This window comes from Monopterus albus, unplaced genomic scaffold, assembly GCF_001952655.1.
Source record: "Monopterus albus unplaced genomic scaffold, M_albus_1.0 scaffold50.1, whole genome shotgun sequence".
In the NCBI taxonomy this organism is placed as follows: Eukaryota; Metazoa; Chordata; class Actinopteri; order Synbranchiformes; family Synbranchidae; genus Monopterus; species Monopterus albus.
The window spans coordinates 2,710,156-2,732,882 of record NW_018127930.1 but is presented as its reverse complement, the minus strand read 5'-3'; the positions used below and the strand labels follow the sequence as shown (position 1 = coordinate 2,732,882).

Sequence of the window (22,727 nt, the reverse complement as noted above, 5' to 3'; positions counted from 1 at the left end):
AATAATATTTACTGACAAATGCCAGATATTTACTTGCTGTTACAAATGTATTAGAAACAGAGTGAAGCTGTGAAATTATATCAAATGAATACATGTTTAATCTTTGAGAAAGAAGTGGTTATTTAAGTCTGATTTATGAGTGCTGCCATTATTTTATGTAAATACTTTAATGCAATCCAACAGGAGAACACCACAAACTGGAGCCTGGGCTTATTACTGGCATTTTTATTTTATTAGGGACCCAGAAAACCAATTTTTCTATTAGGTTCTTACTATAACTATTGCTAACCTACAGTACATAAACACATTATTTTCATTATTTCATTAATTATTTCACATTATTACAGCCAAAATTACAAAGTCTTAGCTAATTTACAAGAAAGATTTGTTTCTTTTTTCTCTGTGCTCTGGTTTAAAATGGGTGGAGGTCTGTTGGGAAACTGTAATGTCACACATTTGGACCAATCAGAATTATGCAATGTTTTAAGGTAGGTAGGTAGGTAGGTACTTTATTGATCCCTCAATGGGGAAATTTCAGTGTTTCAGCAGTATTTGATCAGTATTTGATGATAGTTGGTGGGGTTTTTTTTATTTTTGACACTCAAATCTAAACAAGCCACACCCATACAGTCCTAATGAAATAAGGTTTCTTAATTTTTTAATTTTTATAACCATTAACTAAATAACTTTTTTCTTATAAGGTGCATTGACTAAGATTTTACACATTGTCTGATAACTGTAATGAAAATGAGACAGGACGTGGTGCCTCTCTGCTATACAATGGCTCTCTGTGACACTCTGCCTACAGCACTTCTATTGTTACTCCAGCTTTTCTAAACTGTCCTGTCAAAGACCAGTCCATAAATTAGTCCCGCCTGCCACCTAGTAAATGTTCTATTATGCAATGTTTTGACCACAAGTAGTCCTTTCGTACAGCCAGCCATGGAGGAGTTCTTATCAACTAAAAGACCAAAACAGTGGCAGCCAGACTGAAGTGGTCACATTCTTTGGAGAAAGAAAGAAACAGGGTTAACATCGGTTTGGCTTTTTGAGATGGTTTCATTACACATTAAGGTTTGATTCAGGTGTGGTGTTTTTCCTTCTGGATGCATTAGCTTCTAAAGCTAATGTTTATTTTGGTAACATTGGTGACCTAGCATGGTCATGAGTTTACCTTTGTATGGAATTAATATGAGTTTCATTTGGGAATGATTTGAGCTTTGTCTAGTGTTTGTGCTTTGTGTTAGAAGTAACCCGAGCGTCCTACTGGACTGACAAATTTACTTGTTAGTCAACTAATGCTAGCATTAGACTGGAGACTGCCTTTTGCACAATTTGTTGCAACCAGGCAAAAAATTTAGGCAGTGTAGATTTAATGTTGTAGAGAAATACTGGTTTAGGTTTTCAGGGGCTTTAAAAAAATCTAAAAATTATTGTTTTAAATGTGTTTTAAATAAAAAAGCATGAAAGTCTTTAACAAAATAATACAAAAGTGGGGTGAGATTTAGCTTATTAAAATTTCTTTGCAGCTCAGACTTTCTCTTTAAGTTTATAGAAGGATTCCAGTGCATAAGCAGACACATATTTGCTTTGTATTTCAATTTTATTATGGACTTATATGCATCTATTAATATAAAAGATTTTTTTAGCTGTCAGTGTCAAAAAACATACAGTGCTTTACTTCAGCAAGCTCCCCCTTCTTGCAGCAGAGGCTTTGAATGCATTGAAAGACAGTTGAATTTCACTGAAATCTATTCAGCTACTCTGCTACAGTAAAAGTACATCTGTTTTTTTGTTTTTTTTTTTGTAAAAATTTCTCAAAAACAAGTCTTAAAGAGTCTTAAATTCATTCAGTATAGAATCTGAAAATTATCTATATTGACTGTGTTTGCTGTGGCAGACATCTTAATATTGCTAAAATCTCACAGTCTGGGAAAATTTTATGATGACATTCAGTCAGAAAGATTCTGGTGAGCATCATGAGCACCATATGGTTATACTTGTCATTGGGTAAATGACATTTTCTTGCATTACACTTTGCAAATAATTCATTCACTTCTTAATGGACACTGTAAAAAGTGCTTACTTTAAAGCTAATCCCCCTAAGTACACACAATAACTGAGAATGGTAGCAATATAACAATCAGGTTTATGAGCCCTTGCTGTTGTTCACAGCTCTTTGTGAACAGGTTTCCTTTGTTAGGTTTTCTTCCATTGTGCTGTTGTGCTCTGTTGGTACTGTTTATCCACATTTTTCTGTAGTTAATGTTATGTTTTTCCATTTTCTGCAAGAATATTTCATGACTGAATTCTCAATAGCACTCAACATACCATATATTGTAGTTCCCCAGAGAATTCTGCTATTCAGGTTTTAGACTTGAATGTCAAACACAGGTCAAATTATTTATTTTAAAGTATTAGACCTGGTATACAGAAGTGATATTCTTACATATCCTTCTTTTGCTTGATGTAATGGAAACAGAATTTATAGTTATGATTTAAAAAAAATTTTGGCAAAAACATAGTGCTGACTACAAATCCCCTGAGCAGCAGTATGGGGTTTGATCACTTATGGACTTGAGGTACACTGGGCGTACACCAGAAAATGAAAATGTTCTACACAAGTGAAACATTGATTTGTAGTAAATGAAGCCTCTATGAGAGAATTTCAATTATAGGATGGATACCCTGCAATGCTCTGGTACACTGTGGAGTTCTGAGTTAATTATGTGGTTGACTAATGTGAAAGCCTTGAGCTAGAGCAGTAAGCAAAATGTACATTTTCTTTATCCTCCTTTGTTCATGAAGAAAAGAGAGCATGAGGCTTAAACATGTTTCTCCCAGTAGGTTTAGGGCTATGGTGGCAGGCTTGTGCTGTAAAAGATGCAGCGTTGATCCTCCAGAGCAAACAAGAACAATCCTCATATACACTGGCATGTAGGGTTTGGTGCTGCCATATTTCCAATAATGCAATAAACTGTGTTCCACTGTAATACAAAACTCTTCACACAAGTGCCCAGTCATACCAGAAAGTAGCAGAGCTAAATTCATTTGCACTGTCTTGTCAAATAGCTGGTAGATGGAGCTCAGTTAACAGTGCAGTAGGTTTTAGCTAGTTTTGTTTGTGGCACAATGGATGCAACAGAAAGCTCCATTAGAGTTGCTTCTCATTCAGTAAAGCAGGGTTATATTACAGTGAATACAGAGCTGCTACTGGACATTTTGGTGCTAGAGGTGAGACATCCACTGGTGCCCCTGAGGGGACTGCTTTTCCCATTAAAATAATGATAGTTGTAATAATTTTATGATATATGATTTTATTCAATTTCACTCAACTTCTGTTCTGTCATGCCATCAACATCAATTGTTGTTTACTTTTACAATCTGACTTTCTCTTATGGCTGTCCTGGCCACATTTTATGATCCAATGCTTACTTTAATGGAAAGCATGAAGCACCACACCAGGATCCCACTGAAATTAATAGATTCTGGTTTGAATGTTTATTGATATAAATACTGATATGACTGAACCCTCAAAAATATGAAATTGCATAACAGTGCTGCTACAATATTTGATGGAGTTATTGCCATGTCTTAGAAGGATGTGTTGATGCACCTTACATCAGCTTAAGCATTTAATCACTCAACTGTTATCCCCCAGGTGTCAATGTGAATAACCGAGTATGAAGCAGGTGTTACTGGGGGGAAAAGCAGTAATGATTCAGTGAATTGGCCCTTGAAAATTAATTAAAGCTAAATTTTAAAAAGCTAATTTACATACAGTATATAAAAATAAACAAGGAAAACTCCAACCAGGTGACATGACCCTTTTTCTTTACAAATTAGAGACTGTGTGTCGCTAAACAAAGAGACAGCTTGATAAGAAATCAAGGCTTTCATCCTTACTGAGTACAGAAAAACAGTAACAGTGTAGCAGGAAAACCTTTTATATTCTGTTTATCTTCCTCATTTATTGGCATTTTATAAATGTCTCTTTCAGGAAACTCTAAGGTGACTGATGATATTTAAAAACATTAATCACTCACAGCCTAAACCAGTCACTTGATGATGACTGAGATCGTTTTGCCCCATGTGTGGCCACCGAGTCATCCCTGAATGATGAATGTGTATCAAACTACACCACAGAACAGAGTGGATCCATCAGCTCAGTGAAATGCTTTGATGTCAGCAGACCGGTAGGCTGTCTCTTAGTACAATGAAAGCATGATAATGACAGGTCACAGAAAAGCACCTACATTTTAAAGCTCTGCATAAGTGTAAAGATAATTTGGTATCTCCATTAATTTTAGACCTGTAAGAAATGACGGTCAAAGAGACCAAGCAAAATATGCTCAAGAAGCCATTGAGTATTTTTGCTCTTTATACAGAAGGTTTGAAAAAGAGAAACAGACCGATCAGGCAAATGCTCACTTTCTGCCACATGCACCTTTTGTTGATAAGAGTCCATAAGTGAAAGGACACACCAGCTGAAATGAGCCGAAGGCTGGTGCTGTCAGAACATCACAGTGTCTGGTTCTGGCTCAGCAAAGCAACTGCTCTGATGCCCTGAGAGCAAAGAGAGCTCATTGCAATTTTTCAGTGCCTTAGTGGAGCATTGCATGTTAGGAAGGCTACAACATGGAGCAGGCTTCAGCAGATTCATTGAAGGAAGCAGGCCTGTGGGTAAAAAGAAACTTATGAAATTATCTTTGCATTTTCCTGATATTTTACTTCAAATGCTATTTCAGTACATGGCTGTGCCCCAGTGGGTTCGTCTCCTCCATCCCGAACTCCCACAGATATGAAACTGTGGAAACGCAGGTCAGCTTGCGAGTTAATTCAGTGGAGCATGAAAACATGTCTGACTTTTCTCTTAATTTGTTTCCGAAAATTCAGTAACAAATCACTGCTAAGCATGCCAGTAAGGGTCGGTAAATGCCACTCTCTAGAGCATATGCTACACTGCAATTGCAAGTCACTGAATGCAAGTTTATAGGTCTTGTATAAAAAATAAAAAAATGTAAAAAATGGCAATATACACAAGGCCATTGGTTTGAAAATACATTTGTGCAAGTAGGGAACACTATAAAACCTATAAATCACAGCAAATTGAACAGTAGAGACAAAATATGTTTACTATACTGTACATAATCAGTCATCAAAAAGTGAACTCTGTATACTGTACTTCTCAGGAAGTATCGAGTGCTTAAAATCACTCACTGGTGTAAGACAAACCTTACAGCTGCCACAATTTGTGCACAGCATGTACAGCATGCACATGCAATCAAGTGGCAATGTCCTCTGGCCATTGTAGTAATTATTGTTATCACAGAGTGACAAGGTCTGTGTCGGGAGGGGGCCAGTATGGATAGACAGGTCAACAAAATGAGCAGCTGACTTCTTTTTCCAACCATGACCCCCATAATATAAACTGTGATTAGTGTTGTAACCATGATGATAAAGGTCCCCTAAGCTTAAGAAACCTTAATTAAGTACTTTGTAAAAACTAAAGCATGAAGACTTAATAGTAGATGTTAGTTTTAAATAGAGATTTACAACAGCTGTCGACAGAGGCGTCAGATTAGTGCTTTTAAAAATCAGTTACAAACAACATTTTTTTCCTTTAAATGGGAGGACTTGTTGTAGTATTAGGAAAGGAGGTGTACTTTCTTTGTAGGATTACAAAGATAAAAATAACTATTTTTTATTGACTACTCTAACAACACAAACTCAAAAATGAAATGTTGATTTATTTTCAAGTGCTTTCTCAAGCAGAAAATAAATGACCAAAATACACTGGGTTATTCTGGTTTTTCCTATCCCACCTCTACACACAGTATGTGCACCCATTCATTAAAACCCTTCAAAAATCACAGTCGTGCCACAGTAGAGAACAAAGAACAACCAAAAAATTGTGTTGTTCTTGAATTCTCTTCCACCAACTGTTTTAAATTACTGGTAAATTTTAATGATTTTCAGATGTGGTGTGAACACAAAAACAGGAATGTGCAAGAAACTTTTAGGTCCCAGAACTATTTGATAAAAAGGAGCTAATATTGCCACTCCCCCATACAGATGAGGACATAATTGATGCTAATTGTTGAAGGGTACCATGTCAAGATAGCACAGTTGCAGATGCTGAGGAATGGAGGTTATTACTAACTGGTTATTCAGATAGCACAGGTAACTGATGCTGAGGAATGGAGGTTATTACTAACTGGTTATTCACATGCTAACTGTCATAGCTAATTTAGTTTGCACACTGATGCTCATATGAGAGTTGCTGAGTGACATTTTTCTCTCTCCTATACACAACTAATGGGCAGATTGGAAAGTTTCACAAGCCTATTATAACATTATTTATTTAATTTTGGTATCATTATATTTCTCAACTTCTTTTTGAAGGTGAGAAATACAACTTGCCTTCATCAGGTGATGCCCCAGTGACCTGCCGTATCCTTGCACACTAGAGAGCATGGTATTCCCACAGCTTAAATGGTGAGGATTTGTCTACTGAAGTGAAGAAAATATTTGGATGAACTGTGAAAAATCTTCAACTTAAAATTCCACAGCATATGATTTTTGGTTTGGCACTGCATCACACTGCATTCAAAAAATACCATATATTTATCCATCAGGGTTTGTACCAAAATGTGAATTGCATATTATTAAGAAAATTAATCTCCTCACCATCGTGGTCTCCAGGCTGTGAGCAGATATCAGCAGCATCCCACTCATAATTCTCATCAACAGAGACTTTTCTCCTAAAGAAGTCAGGAAACATCACTTACATCACAAATGTAAACACACACACACTCAACAATATCTGCAAAGGTCAACGCACTCCCAATGAACTACAGAATACTTCAAGCCCATTCGGGACTCTTCTCCAATTTGCTTTTTTCTTCTAATCAAACATTTTCTATGTTGTTCAATACTTTTCAACACAAAGCAGATGTTCTGAAGATATTTTTGCTAACATCCTACCAAGACATTTTATGTTAGTAATGCTTGTTGCTCATTTACACAACAGTAAAGACACAGTAGGAAAAGAAGTTATGAAACATGTTGGTTTATGGAGTTTACCAGTGCTTGTCGAGCTATTCAAACAGATGCTTTTCATATTGACAAACTGCTTTTCATATTGCTTTGACATTGCTTGCACTGCATTTCAAATCATAGCAACAGAATTTGACACCCCCACACTTGCAGTTGATACAAAAATATAGTACCTACAGTACTTTCTTTCTTATTTGAATTATATTAGTGTACATTAGGCTCACCTTGAAAGTCTCATATTGAACTCTCAGGGTCCTCGCATGCTATAAATGCAAGCCCCCACATTTTCTTCTATAAAACATATTTCTCTCATCTATAATGTTCTTAATACCTTTGGCATGGTTCCATTTGGTGGCTGTGCTTGTCCTCTGTGCTCCCATGGCTCTCCTCTACAGTCTCAGGTGAACTGGTAGGGGTTGGGGAAAGGTGACACGGGGGCAGGCGTCCATTAGTAGGCTCCATGCTGCCTCGGCCGCTGCTGGCATAACTGCTGTAGTTGCTCCCAGACTCCAGCGCTCCATTGTAGCCTCCTGCCTCCACTTCCAGTGTGTCTTGATCATTGTCATCATATGGTAAGCATCTGGAAGCTTCTATCATGGCCTCCAAGCAACTTTCTGCCTCTTTCATGGCCTCCTGGTGGTAGGTGGTTGGCCATTTGGCAGGACTTGGAAAGATGGATGGCCCTCTTCTTGGCTTAGAGTGGGAAGTTAAGTCACGAATTGATAAAGGCCTGTCTGGACTGCTCCTTGGATATAAAGGGTCCACAGCGGGAGATGAGTTGGAGGCAGCTTGGCTAGCAGAAGGAGAATTTGCAGGAGATTTGGAGATCTTCCTGAGAGGAAAACTCTGAGGCTCTCTGACCAGAGTGATTGGATTGGAGGAAGATGCAACAGAGCAGTTCTCTTGGCTGAGTGAGTCTATCCATGCTTCAGGAGTCAGGAAATTGCTCTTTTTCTGTTTCCTTGAGTCTAGGCTCTGACTTCGCTGCTTAGAGTCCCAGATTTTAGAGCCTTGGGTCACAGGTCTCCAGAGTTCTGGTTCTGTAGGTTGTGGAGAAGCTTGGAACCTCATAATATTGTCCACTGATGCAGGACTATGGCAGTTAAAGCTTGTGCTCCTCCTGATGTCATCATACCGACCTCTGCGAGTCAGCGAGCGCCCTTGTTGCACATGAGAGGCAATTCTCTGATGCAGCATTGGTCTTGTAGGCCGCATTACACACACCTCCAACTCTGGCTCATCTACACTCATCTCAACACACATATCTTCAGCAGCAGGCTCACCGAACACTACCTCTGCTTTTGAAGAGTCTGGCACTGCACTGAGAGTTGAGTTAGATCTTTCAGTATATTTAGTGCTATGGAAAGACAACGTTGAAAGGCTGTCATGACTAAAACTGTTCTTTCTTGGTACCTCAGAGCATGAATTATTTATATGCATTTCTAACACTGTGGATGGTGGTGAATTATCATAGTCCTCTGGTGCAGCCTCTAACCTCTCATGTCTCTGGTGCATTGAGGAGAAGTGTGGGAGAGTTAATGTGTTTTTGTCTACTTCCTCAGATTGATGGGGGGCCTGTTTGATGAAGGATGGAACAAGATGATAGTTGCCAGAATTAAAAGGAGGACTTGTAGGTGAAGATGGACTGAAATGGGTCCTAGTAGGGTTGAGAGTGGGAGCAGAGTCATGAGGATGGGCTTCCCAGTGGACAGAGGATGAAGAGTAAGGATTTGGGGACATACCAAAGTTCTCCTTTCTGTCCTGGGGGTATCTGTGTGGCAAAGTGCTGCTCTTATATTCCCAAACAAACTCTCTTGTCTCCATATCTGGTTGTTCTTTCTTAATTTCCCTTGTGGAGCCTCTTTCCAGACTGTACCTTCTGAGCTCCCTCTCTAGCTCCTCCCTCTCCTGAGCCAGTTTCAGGCAGCGACTTAGGTTCCCTCTCTCCCGCTCATGCTCCATTTGGAGCACCAGGGTGCTCGCGGTTGTAGACAGTTTACCAAGGCCTGATCTGATATGTGGGAGCACTGGAAACGTGGGAGTTAGTTCTCGGACCTGATTAGAAATGGTAGTCAAACTGCTGTTTGAGCACATGCTGCTGAGCTCAGGAAAGCCACTGTATCTTTCTTTCTGATCCAAGATATATGAATCATAATGGTGCAGCTGCTGAAATGGTTGGCAAGGTGGGAGCTCAACAGAGAGCACGTATGCTGGCTCTTTCCTATCTTCTCTCTCAGAGTACAGTGACACCGACCTTCGGACTCTAGTAGGTTGGTCATACCTTATGCTTTTCTTGCTGTGAACACTCAGTATGTCATCTTCATATGGTGGGAGTACAAAGCGACCATCTGGACCTCTAGAGATCAACTCAATTGGAGGTGAAATTGGAGAAGAAACTGTCCTTGTAAGTCGACCTTTGCTGTAGTTGGATGGGAGAGTCTTCTGCCAATGATAATTCTCAGTGCTAAAGGAGGAACAGTCTGTCTGCAAGGAGGAGGTGGTGGTGGTAGAGGAAGTGGTGGGATAGAGGGTGCTGGCTGGAAGCAGGTTTTTCTTCAACACACTGTCTGGACTGCTGGTGCCTGAAATCTTTCTGTGGGAGACAGAGAGAGAAAAAGGGGGAGGGAGGGCTGGATGAAGAAAATTCTAAGAAAAACCGGAGGTGTATGAGGAAGAGAAATAGACACTGAGAACTTGAGATTGAGTGAGAGTCATAGAAGGAGAAAGGGTGGATGGGATGTAGACAGAGAGAGACCAGAACAGCAGCAGCAGTAGATAAAGATGGGGAAGAAAAAGAAGATATGAAAGCATGTTCAACAGATTTTAGTTTGTAAGGAAAGTGGAGCGAAAAGGTCAGTGGGAGGTTATTCTAATGAAATGATAAAAAGGTACTTACATAGATGGGGAACATTTATAGATGGCAGGAGGAGGCTCTGAAAGGGAGGGAGAGGGGCAAGATGGTATCTGACTCATTAGGATACAACCATAATAACCAAGAAGCAAAAACATAATCAGCCATAATAAGAGCCCATTAAAAGGCCCAAGGCACACAGGCTTGTCCAAAAAGTTAATTACACTTACATTTATCAGCCACTAATGAGAAATCACCCTAATTAGCAAGTAATGTAAATGACATCAATAACTTGTACAACTGAATGGATGAGTGGGGGACAAAGGAGCACCAAATCCATGCAGTGGAGTATGATTTATATAATGGATTGGAAATGCCATCAATATTTTATTGAATAATTGATGAAATTCTTGATGCAGTTCATCAAAGTGAGTGTCTGCTGTGTCTCTGGAGTGAGGGGTGTTTTACCATCCTTCTTCTTTCTGCGCCGCTTATTCCTCCTGTGGCTGATGACACAGGCAGAGCCCAGCAGCAAGACCAGTGCCAAGCACATGAAGGCAGCCCCGCCCAGCACACCAGTCAGTAATGGCTCTGGGACAAACTCCAGGAGTCGGGATGTGGCAGGGTACATCTCCATCCCTGTGACATCATTTCATCAATGATAGCATATATAAATAAAAAGGTGAGTGACTGTAGAGTCAGCTATAACCATAAAGAACTACACATACACAAACAACACACACTTGAAAACAATACCAAGACAGCACTATGACAATAAAGATCAGTTCAAAAACACATAATTCTTCTTATTTTACATCATTCTATACAGTACATTTATTTTAATATGTGGATGTTGATTTTTTCATCAATAATTCATTCAATTTTTCATATATTTCAATTATGTTTAAAAACTATACATATTTCAAATAACAATACAACATGATAAAATAAAGTACAGATTTTAGACCTTTGTATTTTAAAAATTAAAGTATAAAGCAATATTTCATGAATTTTCATGATTATACAAAATGTTTTATTTGTTTTTTTTTTGTTTTGTTTTGTTTTGCAGTACATGCATGTTTCAACCCACCAGTGAGTTACAACTACAGTAAAAGACATTCACAAAAAAAAAAAAAATCAAAAACCTCTGCATGATTTCATATTAAGTGGATCTAATCTATGCCCCTGGTGATCATAATCATCAAAATATAAATCTAATCACTGGTTCAGAGGTCAAACTGAGATTATGTTTAACACTTTACAATAAATTTCACAATCTATCTGACCGTTGCAACAATCCTTGTGTGACAAGTGGGAGTTGTAGATATACCCTCGTTTGATTTACCACATCCAATGAAACATTAATGTCAAATTCACATAAGAATCAGACAAGACAAGTCCAAATCGCTAACTCTGTTCAGACATTATTAGCGGAGCTATTTCTATCATTCGGGCTTCTAATGGACAGCTTTCCCTGGGGCTCTGCTCTAATTTTGGTCTAACACTGTGAACAAAGGGATGAGGGATAAAGAAAGAGAGAAGAGTAAGAACAGAGAGAAGACTGGTTGAAACAGAGGGTGGGGAGAGAACGTGAAGAGGGCAAGGTTGCTCTCCAACACCTACCCATGGTGGAGACATTGACTGATGGACTGGGCTCGCTCAGCAACTCCCCGCGACGAGATAGCAGCCGCAGCTCGTACAAACAGTCCTGAGACCAGCATCCACACACACACACACAGTGGGGGAGGACAGAGGATGAAACCACACTTTGTCAACACAGGACTGTGTCTGCAATGCTAATGACGTTCATTTGAATTCGTGTAGGCCTGTATAAGTGAGGGAAAAGGAGCATGAAACGGGATGAAGGAAGAAAGGGCAACACTCACAGACTGAAAGATGACAGTACAATCATGGCTGCCATGTAGTGTGCAAAAAGGACTCTCTTCAAAAGTAAAACCACTGAAGTATAGCCTAGATAAAAATCTCTGAGGCATTCAACATGCAGTGTGCACTGATTAGTCTCAGAGGGAACAACACGACTGGCTTGTTACCTTGTGCAGACCCGGAACAACTATCTTGCTACTGTTGGCAGTGATGTCCTCGACCAAATTAAACCACTCCCCTTGCTCAGTGCGAGATTGGAGAACAAAGCCTGTGATGGGAGGGTGCTGAGCATCAGGAAGGTACCACTGCAGAACAACACCTGCTGAGCTCTGATTAGCTGACAGTGATGCAGGAGCCTTTAGTTTACTTCTTCGCAGTGGAGCATCTGATAGAGAGGGAATAAGAAAGACTTTAAATCGATGAGCCAAATATGTTGTGGTAGACATAATTAAATTAGGCCTCAAGAAACTGCTACTGCCACTGATGTTCAACCTTTTATTTGATTTCAGCTCTAATAGCAATATTTCAGAAACATTTATTAATACTGTAATTGTAATAGTTGCAATATACCATGGTATTTTTGACAACAATAATCATAGCATGAATATTTGATTTGGGCACGTCCTTACTGCTTTATTGAAGCAGCATACTTACTTTAGCACACCTTGTTATTCACAAGCCACTTTTAAGACTATTAAGTTGATAAGTTTGATGATGATATTGATGCCAATTGATAGAAAAAAGTTGAACTGCAATACTCCAACTACTTAATGAGACGTGCATGAGGAGACCTCAAAACAGTTGTGTCTTCAAAGGTATTTTCTTAGACAACTTTCTGATTCTTTACACAGAATGATAAGATGTTTCCAAGGGTAAAATCAACATTTCAGTATGCAATCCACTGCCCTGACTTACATTGGCTGCAGCCGAGGACTAAACATACATATATGTGCTAAACACCCAGCTATGTCCTTGATGAAAAATTTGATCAATCCAGGAAGACTGAAGAAGTAATTACAGAGTGCAGCTGAGGTTTGGGAATGTCTTTATCAGATTTTGTTGATAAACCAACGTTCTGGGTGAATTTAACTGCAGTGCATCCAATAAATGACAGTACAGCAGTGTACAGCTGCTACATGAAAAAAAAAAAAGATTTGCTCAGTACCTCGTGAAACAAGAAAGGTTTCTTGTTGTAATAAGATACTTCTCCATTTTACAAGATACTTTTCATATTAAAATATGATTTTTTCACATTATAAAGAGATACTGTATTTTCTCATCATAACAACAAACAAATATTGTGGATTTATGTGTCAAATCAGTGATTCTCAAGGACTGGCACCCACATCCTAAGCCTAGTGCTGGTCACTGTGTGGAAAATTGGTGTCTTGAAAAAGGAGAACATGGGCCATTATGGGATATGAAATACTCTAGCACATACATTTATCACAGTTGGTATGTGTGTTGATGAGAGCGGGAGCTGCTGAAAAGGTGCTCCAGCTGGTGCCGTGCACGATGCTCCCGCAACGGGCATGCAATGCTTGGCAGGCAGAACTCGGCATAACACTGGTCCTTGAGAATAACTGTGGAAATGATCCGCTCTCAAGTGTGTGTTATCACATTAGATTACACATTAGATCACGCACAGCACTGGCTGGAGCACCCCTCCAGTGGCTTCTCTCTCATCAGCACTCATACCAACCTTCCACACAATGACCAGCTCATGAGCCATGATACCCTGCACATGTCCTGATCTTGTTACAAGCAACAACAGGTAGAGTCAGTCCGTGCACTGCTGTCACTCATTAAAAGCTGTGCCAGCTCATATTAGGGTGTAGAAGTGACATGAACCTTCCTTGAGTGCGTGTTATAATATTAGATGGTTCTTTGTCATAAATTTGAAACTATATTTCACTTAAGTTATCATTATTATGAGAAAATACGTATGTCGTTATGACAAAAAAATATAGTATCTCATTTTAACAAGAAAAGTTCTTGTAACATTAGAAAGTGTCTCATTGTAACGAGAATCTTTTCTGGTTATTAATGAGATACTGAGCAAATATTTTTTCTCAGGGTGGCAGCAGTATCAGAGACAGTATATTTCTGTAATGTGTATTTATAAAGATGGCCGGTTAATAAACAATTTACACCTACAGTATTTTAACAATTTAGACTGTATGAAAGCTCCATTGGTGTGATCCCTGTATCCCAGCCTATGCACAACTCTTATCGCTCTTTTTTGTAATATATACAATGGTTGAAGTGAGCTTGTGTATGTATTTCCCCAGTTCTCAACGCCATACTCCAAGTATGGCAAAATCAATGAAGAATACAAAATACGTAGTGCTTTTATGTCCAAAATATGTCTGACCCTCGCCAATATCGATATGTTTTTTGCTATTTTATGCTGAACATATCTGATATGAGATTTCCAGGTGAATTTATCATCCACCATAACACCTAGAAATTTAATTTCATATACTCGTTCTATACTGGCTCCCCCTATTTTCACTTGCAGTTCGTTATCTAGTCTGCGATTCCCAAATACCATAAATTTAGTTTTATCCATATTCATGGACAGCATATTACTATCACACCATTTCTTTATCTTCTCAAGTTCCTGTGAAACCCGTCCCGAGAGTTGCTGTGGGTTATCCCCGGATGCCCATATCGCAGTGACCATTTTCACAAAAGCCAAAATCTTACACATGTCGTTAATGTATAATATGAATAATTTCGGTCCCAAGACTGAACCTTGAGGCACCCCACATACAATGTCCAGTTCACTCGACTGATTAGTGACATTAGTGACAGCAGGTAAAGTCAGAATGTTTGCTGAAAGCTGTGCCGGCTCACATTAGGAGTAGAAGTGATATGATCCTTTCTTGAGTGTGTGTTATAATATTAGATGGTTCTTCTGGCCACAAATTTGAACTACATTTCACTAAAGTTATCATTATTGTGAGAAAATACAGTATCTCACTATGAGAGAAACTTTTCTCGTTACAATGAGATACTGAGCTTTTTTTTTTCTCAGGATGGCAGCAATATGCTTCTATATGACAGATTGAGTGAGACACTTCACTCAAAATCACAACTGTCAACCTCATGTTTGTTATTAGAAAACACTGTCTGGGAACCATGAAGCTTTTCAGCCTATCCATAAAAAGCAGACGATATTTTACAGCATTAGTGAACATTATGGCCTGCTGGTAGCGCTAGATAAAAAGTCAGAGGTTCACTAAAAACTAGACATACCCCAATCTGATAGCAAGTATCGGTATCAGCGCCGATCCAGACACATTTCACAGGATTGGTATCAGCCAGAATAAAGCCAATCCATTTCAGATCATTAGGCTATTTATAACTATAGTCTATTTTTAGCTTCAAGTCTATTTTTTCAAAACTAGATGCATAAAATGGTCCACAGAATCCACCAAAACAATGAAAGCTCACGAGTTCCAAACAAAACTCCACCAAAAATAGAGAAATACATCAGGTACACCCAGTTAAAACACACGATCTATCATCTATTACATGTTCATACTGAACCTGGCATCGTGTGTTAGTTTGTATTTGCTGGGTTTTACCATGGGATGGACACACTGTACATATACTGTACATGCAAGTGTAGCCAGTAATTCCCTCACTGTCTATTATTTGTCAGAGTTATGGACTGTAGTCTTCCCTTTTCCAAAGTGTTTCTGGAGCCTCCTCCAGGCATTTTTGTACACCAACTGCTTCCTATGTGTGAGTTAACATGGGTCCGGTATAGACATGAGCACGAGCCTCCTGCAATGTGCACACAAGATGTTACGGGCTGCACACATTGTGCTTTTGATGTAGACATGGAGAGTTCTGTGCTTTTGTCCAGTGGTGCTACAACAGCCGTGACCTTTTGTTAATTCAGTGTTATTAAACTGTCAAACAGCAATATCTAAACTGGCCTGGTTACACAAACTGTGTTCACACAGGGATAAGAAGTAGTAGTCAGTAACTGTTCTGTAATGAATCTGTAGTTTTCACAGTGTGCTGTCCACCTCCCATTATTCTTTTATTCACATCAATCATTTAAGATAATAGACTAAAAATTTTGGAACCAGAACCTGATCCAGTATTTGGATTAAGAAGTTCCTGAAAAATACTGTGTGCCAGATTAATTTAAATTTCAATACGTCAGATATATCAGGAACATTTACTGTAGGTAAATACAGGCCTAAGTATTGGTTTGTGATCTGTATCAGCAGAATGTATTGGTACTGGGGCCAAAAAAAAAAAGCAGATCAGAACATCTCTACCACAGACATTAGGATTTATCGTCTGGGCACCACTGCAAAATTTCAAGGAAATCCTTTCAGGCTGAGATATGTCGGTTTGGACCAAAGTGATGAAACAGTGAACAGGTAATTGAGTAATAAAGCTGGTCATGGATGAAGCTATCTGAGGAGTCTCCTCATGATCATAAGTTAATATGTGTGGTGTTTCCTTCTCAAACAAGCAATCTTCAGCTGAGTACAGACACCAGTTTGTAACTAGCAGATCAACCACACAACAGCCAAACTTCATTTTGGCCCTTGGTCAAGTTACTCACAGAATTAACTTTAATTATCTACAGCTGATATAATCTGCTCCTGGCAACATTTGTCATTTCAACTGATGAAGCTGTCAGTTGGCACCAGCTAAAAATGAAAAGTTTGCTATGCTAACTGCTGATATTTGTTAGCTTCAAATCTCAGTGAGCACTTTGCAAAACTGCAGCTGGATACAAAATGGAACAGGCTGTTGGAAACAAATGCATTTAGAACAAATTGGGGGGTGGTACTGACCCAAGGTCCATGCGATGGCAATCTCACTGAAGGGTCCTGTGCCCATTTTATTGTGAGACAGGATGCTGAACTGGTATTTGGCAGCAGGAGACAGGCCTGTCACCTGCAGCCTAGTGCCAGAGGAGGGGGGCACAGAGACAGAAAACCAGTCCCGTTTTCCATCGCTATCACTGGCAGAGATCTTTTTCACCCTACAGAGGGAGAGAGACCAAAAGAAAAGAAGTGAGAACAAAAGAGTGGCGGTGAATTCTGGCAGTGTGGTTTTATGAAACATGACAGAAAAGTAGGTTTCATTAATCATTCATTCCCCTCCATCAGCTCCAGATTTTGTGGCAGGGACAGTACTCATGTATCCTTGCTATTGCACAGAGAATCTGCACCTCCAATTATGACATTTTCATGCTCCTACTGGAGCTGACGTTCGACACATCTGTTTTATATGGAGCAAATTACCTGACCCTGAAGCAAATTTTTAACAGAAATTCTATTCAAAACTGAAAGAACCTTTGAAAATGATTGTCAGTCTGAAATTAAGGCCTTTTTTAGTTTCTGAAAATGCCATCTTTGGCTCAACAAAAGCACTTTCTTCTTTTATGATAAAACAGATAAGAGAATGCATTGTCTTCCAGAAACTCACCTAAATTCAGCATAGATGTTGTGTGTTATTGTGGAGCATAAAGCAAAATATAAGAGCAAACTTAGTTAATTTTACAAGAACAAAAGAAGATCTATGGGTGCTTTTGCTTTTCAGTAGCAGTTGGTTTTGCCTTTACAACTGTCAGACGAATGCATAGTTGTTAAAATTTTATTTGTTGAAATTCACAATGTGCTAACAATACCTTTCTGCTGTCATCTTCAGGCATTAATGTAGTTAAAATGTCAATGGGAAACCATAAAGTTCTTACAGTAGGTCTAAAGAAAAAGCAAAAACGCGTGAATTCACCTCATAATCTTTGGTCATAACTTGTCACAACAGGGAGTACTGTAGCTGACACTTTATTGATTGGTTATACTGATTCACTTAAGTAAAATAACCTGCTTTTTAAGACATTGTACCCATGCAGTATAATTGTATACAAAGATGTTTTTAGTACGCCTCATGCTGTGAAAGTTGGATACATCAATAGCATATGTTTCTGGTTCATTTGTATCCAACTGCCTCCAGTTTTACATTCTTTTTATCTTGCCTGTCACTCTGTTTTAATTCACCAGAGGCATATCTAAAAAAAAAACTAAAAAAAACGGACACTTCATGCAAACTTCAAAGTGCTAAGTAACAAGTGCATTACACTCTCTTTTGGCAGTAACCTTCTATTGCAGCTAGCATGGCCGCTGCATTATAAAGTTATGCACTGCAGCAACATTTTTTCATTGTTTCTGCCAAGAAATGATAACAGATAAATGAATTCCTCATCCTAGCGATCAATAGAGTAATACCAGTGCTGTCGATGGCTGCCATGGTTACAGCCCTAGAATAAAGTGGGAGGCTTTACACCCACCAAACTGAAAATGTCTGTGCTGATCCTCCATCAAAGCCTGCTTCCCAGGATATGTTGGCCTGTTTCACCCCTGGAGAGATGGACAGAGAGGTAGCCGCATGGGGACTAGTTCCTGTAATGAGGGAACAGAGAGAAGCTGGTGGAAATTGGCCAGCATTTCAACTTCGTGATACCACTGAAGTTTAGAGGCCATCTCTACTGTCTTTAAATGTACCACATTTATCCATTGGAGGCGGAGTGGAGGCACAGGCATCCAGCTTGTGTATAATAGTGGTGTGCATACAGAAAACAATTTGAAAAAGCTCATGTAATAGCAACAACTAACTTCTGTTGCTGTATTCTCAGATAGGAATCCTCCTGTTTGGACTCACCCAGGACAAAGACTTGTGTGCTGGCCTGCACAGATGCCACACGGTTAGTAGCGGTGCACTCCCATGCCCCCTGGTGGTCCTTAGCAAGTGGCTGCAGCAGCAGAGAACCATTGGGTTCTATGGAGTAAGAAACACGAGGAGCCAAGCCAACCTACCAAAAACACAGAGACCATTGACACATGGAACAAAACTGCATATGCCTAAATATACACTATAAACTGGTGGATGGAGAACAAGAAGTGAGCCAACACAAGTCAGAAAAATTCATTCGTATATGTACTAAAAATATTATTGCAGTTATCATTATCAAGGTAAACTGCCAATTTGTTGCGATATACTGTAGGTCATATTGTCCAGCTATAATATACAGTGCAAAAGTATTATTACAGTGATATGTTTTGTTCCCGTTTTATTTTTTTTAATGGCTCTGCTCTCCAGTTGACAGAAAGTGAATGAAATAATACATATGAAGTTAAACAGTAACTAAAAACTAAATCAGCGTTTTTGAGTTAGTTTAGTTATACTGTAGTTAGAAAGTTATTTCATTATAGAATATGTACAGTCACATATAATACTATTAATGGATTCTGGCCTCAGTCTATAGTGTTCAAGCTAAATGTGGGTGTTAAGTTAGAAAGGTTAGTTCCTTTTGTAATATATTGCATTTAAGAGTGAAACTCAGTAGAGGGGTATAATTAAGAGCTGGATTTGATTAAATTCTTCACATTTGATTGGAGCACTCCAACATGGGTTTATCAAATACAGTGTGATGAACAAATGAATAAATTAAGCCTTAACCATGTTCCTCTGGAATTGTTTTTCAGCTGACACACATCTCCTACAGGTCCTCTCTCTGCTACTGTACGGCCCACCGGCTAATGGTCAACTTGGAGTTTTACTGTACATGACTGACGGGGCGAACATTTTGCCTGAAATCCCATTTAACTGGATTCACAGATTTTGATTTTTTGCTATAAACTTGGCTTGGAAACATAAAAAATGCATTTTTTGAATGTAACAAACAATAGCTTCCCCTATATTCTGAAGTTCTCTCCTGGTTTCGTACTGTACAGTACAGCAGGACAATCATAAAACAATAAAAGCAAAACATCAAATTGTCAATATCCTGATATATCCAAATTGCACCATATGTGCAGGTACTGTATGTGTGCAAGTTACTGTACCTATGTAAAAGTGCATGTCTGTGTTACATTAGCATTAGCTAAATTCAACAGAAACATAATGCACAAAATAGAATGTACTTGTAAACAAAGTGAATCACCTGTACATAGGTACAGTATTTACCTTGCTCCAGGTGACTTTAATTGTTGGGTCCTTATTTCCTTGACAGGGGATGAGAAGGGTTCTACCCACCTCCTGTTTGTACTGCTTCTCTGGAGTGATGCTGAATGCTGGGGGATCCTGCAAATGCCAAAGCAATATAGCTGAATCAAGGAGATTGCAGAAATGCCAACAGTGGCTTTTAAGACAGGATTACTTCTGCTTTGGACACAATTATCTTAATAACAAAAGGATTAGCCACACAATTAACTCCCCAGTAGTGTCGTCACTGTAGTGTATCTGAGTTAACTTGGGTTAATGCCAGAGGGCTCAACTGCTTGAGTGAAAAGGTCCAAAAATTTTGTTTTTGATAAATTTTTAATCTACTGTGACAGATGCTGTTGTGCTGATTAAAATACAGGCACAGTGGTGTAGACAAACAATTTAGCACAATGGGGACAGATTCAGTGGTAGTTTGTGATATGACTGATCAAAAATGTGGTGTTTATATTGCAGACCGTGTAATGTGTGGTATCTCTCCACTGGGTGACCCAGCTAGATGCTCACTAACCTGTAAAATTACATAGGTTGGCCCAGATGAACCCATACTGCCATAGCTGTTGCGGGGGGTACACGTGTACATGCCTGCTGCATCGTCATTAACTGTGGCCATGAACAAAGAACCCTCTGATGTCAAGCTCCATCCTGGATACTTGAAGGAAAGCACAGAAATCACTGTAAATGTAAAATGAGCTTTTGTTCCTTCGTTTACAAAGCCTTTTCTGTATATCCCTCTCATCATTTCTGTGGTGACTCCAAACACAGGTGATAGAAATGCTCTGCAGAGCTTTCAAAAATCACTTTTTGAAGGATTTCACCCCTTTTACTTTTAGTTACAGTTCTGAGTCCCTTTTTCCCATTAAGCCACAGTAGAATGCTTGTGTTGTGGTTTGACTGCACAGAAGGTCTCCACTCATTTTAATGAAGGCAAAACTGCTATTATCCTCGCTAAATTGAGGCTATGAAAAAGTATTACTGTAGGTATGAGATTTTGTGACATTCAGGGTAAAATTGGAATAATTGGCAGAATAACAGTCTGACTCCAGTGCTCGTGTCCCACATTACAGGAATCTATCACATTTCCTGTGGTGCGCCTCAACTGCCGACATGACAGGCGCTCAGACCAAAGTATTTCGGGGGGTGCATGTGAAGAGGAGAGGGTGAGGAAGTGGGTGAATCTTTATCATTTTCATGCAAAACAATGGAAATGGTTTTAAAAGCTGCCACCCTGGGCTCTTATTTAAAAAAAAAATGCAAATCTCATATACTGCTCTTAAAGGTAGGGTTGGCAATTCTTTTCGGAAGCATTTTTTGTTGCATATCTTGAACTTGTCTTCCATCCTGATGGCACTGAATACATTAAATGCATTGAAAACATAAAGAATCAAATCTGTAATCTCTGGCAGTAGCAGGGCTTAAAAAAGCCTGACCAATAATTTTACTCTGCATGAGTTAAACCATTGGCTAGCCTCCCTGCCTGTCAATCTACTTCCTAGTTGTGCACACCCTGTCCTTGCACAGGCCAAGAGTCTCCCATAAGGCATTTCAATGGCACGCAGACATGTTACTGCTCTGTTTTACACCTAAAATTAGCAAGCTATGGCAGAGAAGGTACCCACAGCAGTTTTTGATCGCAAACAGAGACTGTTATTACAAGCCAGGCCTTCCCCTTTAAGACATAAAGCCTTATAGGAAATGTTGTTGTTGTTGTTGTTGCCAAAAGTTGCAACCTGCAGTGTGCACAGTATGAGAGCGAGAAGACCGCTGCACGAAACAGACTCCTTATACACACAGTCTGCTCTAAGGGTATAAATAGGATTGTAATGCAGTTAACTGGGTATCAGAGGCCACATGCAGTATTTGTGTTACCAAGTTGAATAAAGTAAATAAAGTGTTTTGAACGCCGTTAGCTGGCCTGCCTCTTCACTTGGTGGCCGTATTTCTCCTGGACAGGTAATTATGAGTTTTTGTTTTGTTTGAGGGACATTTGTTATTTTTCTAGAATCAGTAGGAGTCAGGCAGTGCATGTTATGTTTTGGAGGAGTGGCTTTGGAGAGAAGTCAGGGCAAAATGAGGGGATTTCTTCAGTTGTCTACTTTCAAAATCAAACTTTCTCTTGTTGTTTTTTTTATGAGAAGACAAAGGTTACAAAATGTTGGGATGTCCCACTACTTGGCCTGTATCTATAATGGTTGAAGTAAAAGTGAAAAAAATGAGAGAACAAGGGGCAGTAAGGAGTCTCTGTGGATTGCTTCAGATGCTTTTAATCTTGAACACATCCATTAAGATATTGTTATGTGCCGTTCGCACCTGTCAGTGAGCGAACGAGAAAGAGGCGGACCCAGGTAGCCGACTTCGGTGCAAGCAGTGATTTATTATGTACAGTGATGATGAGAGTAACAATACACAGAGGGAAATAGTGCGTAGTCCTGTCGATGAGTAATAGCCGGGTGTTTGACCAACAGCGGGAGGCGAGGAGATGGAGAGCCGGGCCGAGCTGCATAGGCTGGGTCACTCCTGGGCTGGTCGGTGGTGATGGTGGCTACTGAAGGTAGAGACAGAGAGATGAAGGCAATAGTGGAACAGATAGGCGACTGAGCATTGACCTGCCTGGGAGGGGAGAGTGGAGCCACGGTCCGGAGGGACAGTCCATGGGGGGAACACAAAACAGTAGCTGGCTAGGGGATAAATACATACAAAAACGAAAGAGCACGGAGAAAAAATGGCCTAGAGACAAGAACGAACTGGCAAGTGACTGAGGTGTCGAGAAAGGCAGGATCCAGAATAAGGATCCGGGGAATCTAGGACCGTTCCTCCGGACAGTAAGCCTCCCAATCCACCAGATATTGGAAACCCCGGCCCCTGGGGCGGACATCCAGGATCTGACGTACTG

At 39.6% G+C, this 22,727-nt stretch overlaps 2 protein-coding genes across 4 annotated transcripts in view; both read right to left on the bottom strand.

The window, feature by feature from the left end:
- Positions 1 to 1,593: 1,593 nt before the first annotated feature.
- Positions 1,594 to 9,224, bottom strand: LOC109960810 (uncharacterized). 3 transcript variants are annotated; one of them, XM_020601175.1, is made up of 3 exons: positions 7,391 to 9,224; positions 6,691 to 6,764; positions 1,594 to 4,677 (listed from the first exon to the last, which is right to left on the bottom strand). In XM_020601175.1, exons 1-3 carry the CDS (start codon positions 9,151 to 9,153, stop codon positions 4,514 to 4,516), a joined length of 2,001 nt encoding a protein of 666 aa, XP_020456831.1. In that variant the 5' UTR covers positions 9,154 to 9,224; the 3' UTR covers positions 1,594 to 4,513. The 3 variants fall into 3 exon arrangements, with proteins under 3 accessions (XP_020456831.1, XP_020456832.1, XP_020456833.1); XM_020601176.1 differs by lacking the exon at positions 1,594 to 4,677 and adding an exon at positions 6,438 to 6,513; XM_020601177.1 differs by lacking the exon at positions 1,594 to 4,677 and adding an exon at positions 6,456 to 6,510.
- Positions 9,225 to 9,517: 293 nt separating this feature from the next.
- The window catches only part of LOC109960808 (protein turtle homolog A-like), a 50,030-nt gene continuing 36,820 nt past the window's right edge, over positions 9,518 to 22,727 (bottom strand). The window contains exons 10-18 of the mRNA XM_020601174.1: positions 20,346 to 20,486; positions 19,799 to 19,915; positions 18,494 to 18,644; positions 18,123 to 18,234; positions 16,624 to 16,814; positions 11,962 to 12,179; positions 11,534 to 11,618; positions 10,379 to 10,549; positions 9,518 to 9,652 (exon numbers count right to left, since the gene is read on the bottom strand). Of these exons, the coding sequence (XP_020456830.1) occupies positions 9,615 to 9,652; positions 10,379 to 10,549; positions 11,534 to 11,618; positions 11,962 to 12,179; positions 16,624 to 16,814; positions 18,123 to 18,234; positions 18,494 to 18,644; positions 19,799 to 19,915; positions 20,346 to 20,486 (1,224 nt within the window). The 3' untranslated portion in view covers positions 9,518 to 9,614. The remainder of the gene's footprint in view (positions 9,653 to 10,378; positions 10,550 to 11,533; positions 11,619 to 11,961; positions 12,180 to 16,623; positions 16,815 to 18,122; positions 18,235 to 18,493; positions 18,645 to 19,798; positions 19,916 to 20,345; positions 20,487 to 22,727) is intronic.

Excerpts from the sequence above, each read along its gene's own strand:
- LOC109960810 (XM_020601175.1), bottom strand. The coding sequence starts at position 9,153 with ATGTGCTCAAACAGCAGTTTGACTACCATTTCTAATCAGGTCCGAGAA. Across the intron at positions 6,765-7,390 it reads CAAATGGAACCATGCCAAAG|GAGAAAAGTCTCTGTTGATG; the intron begins GTATTAAGAACA and ends TGACTTCTTTAG. Across the intron at positions 4,678-6,690 it reads ACAGCCTGGAGACCACGATG|GCCTGCTTCCTTCAATGAAT; the intron begins GTGAGGAGATTA and ends TTTTACCCACAG.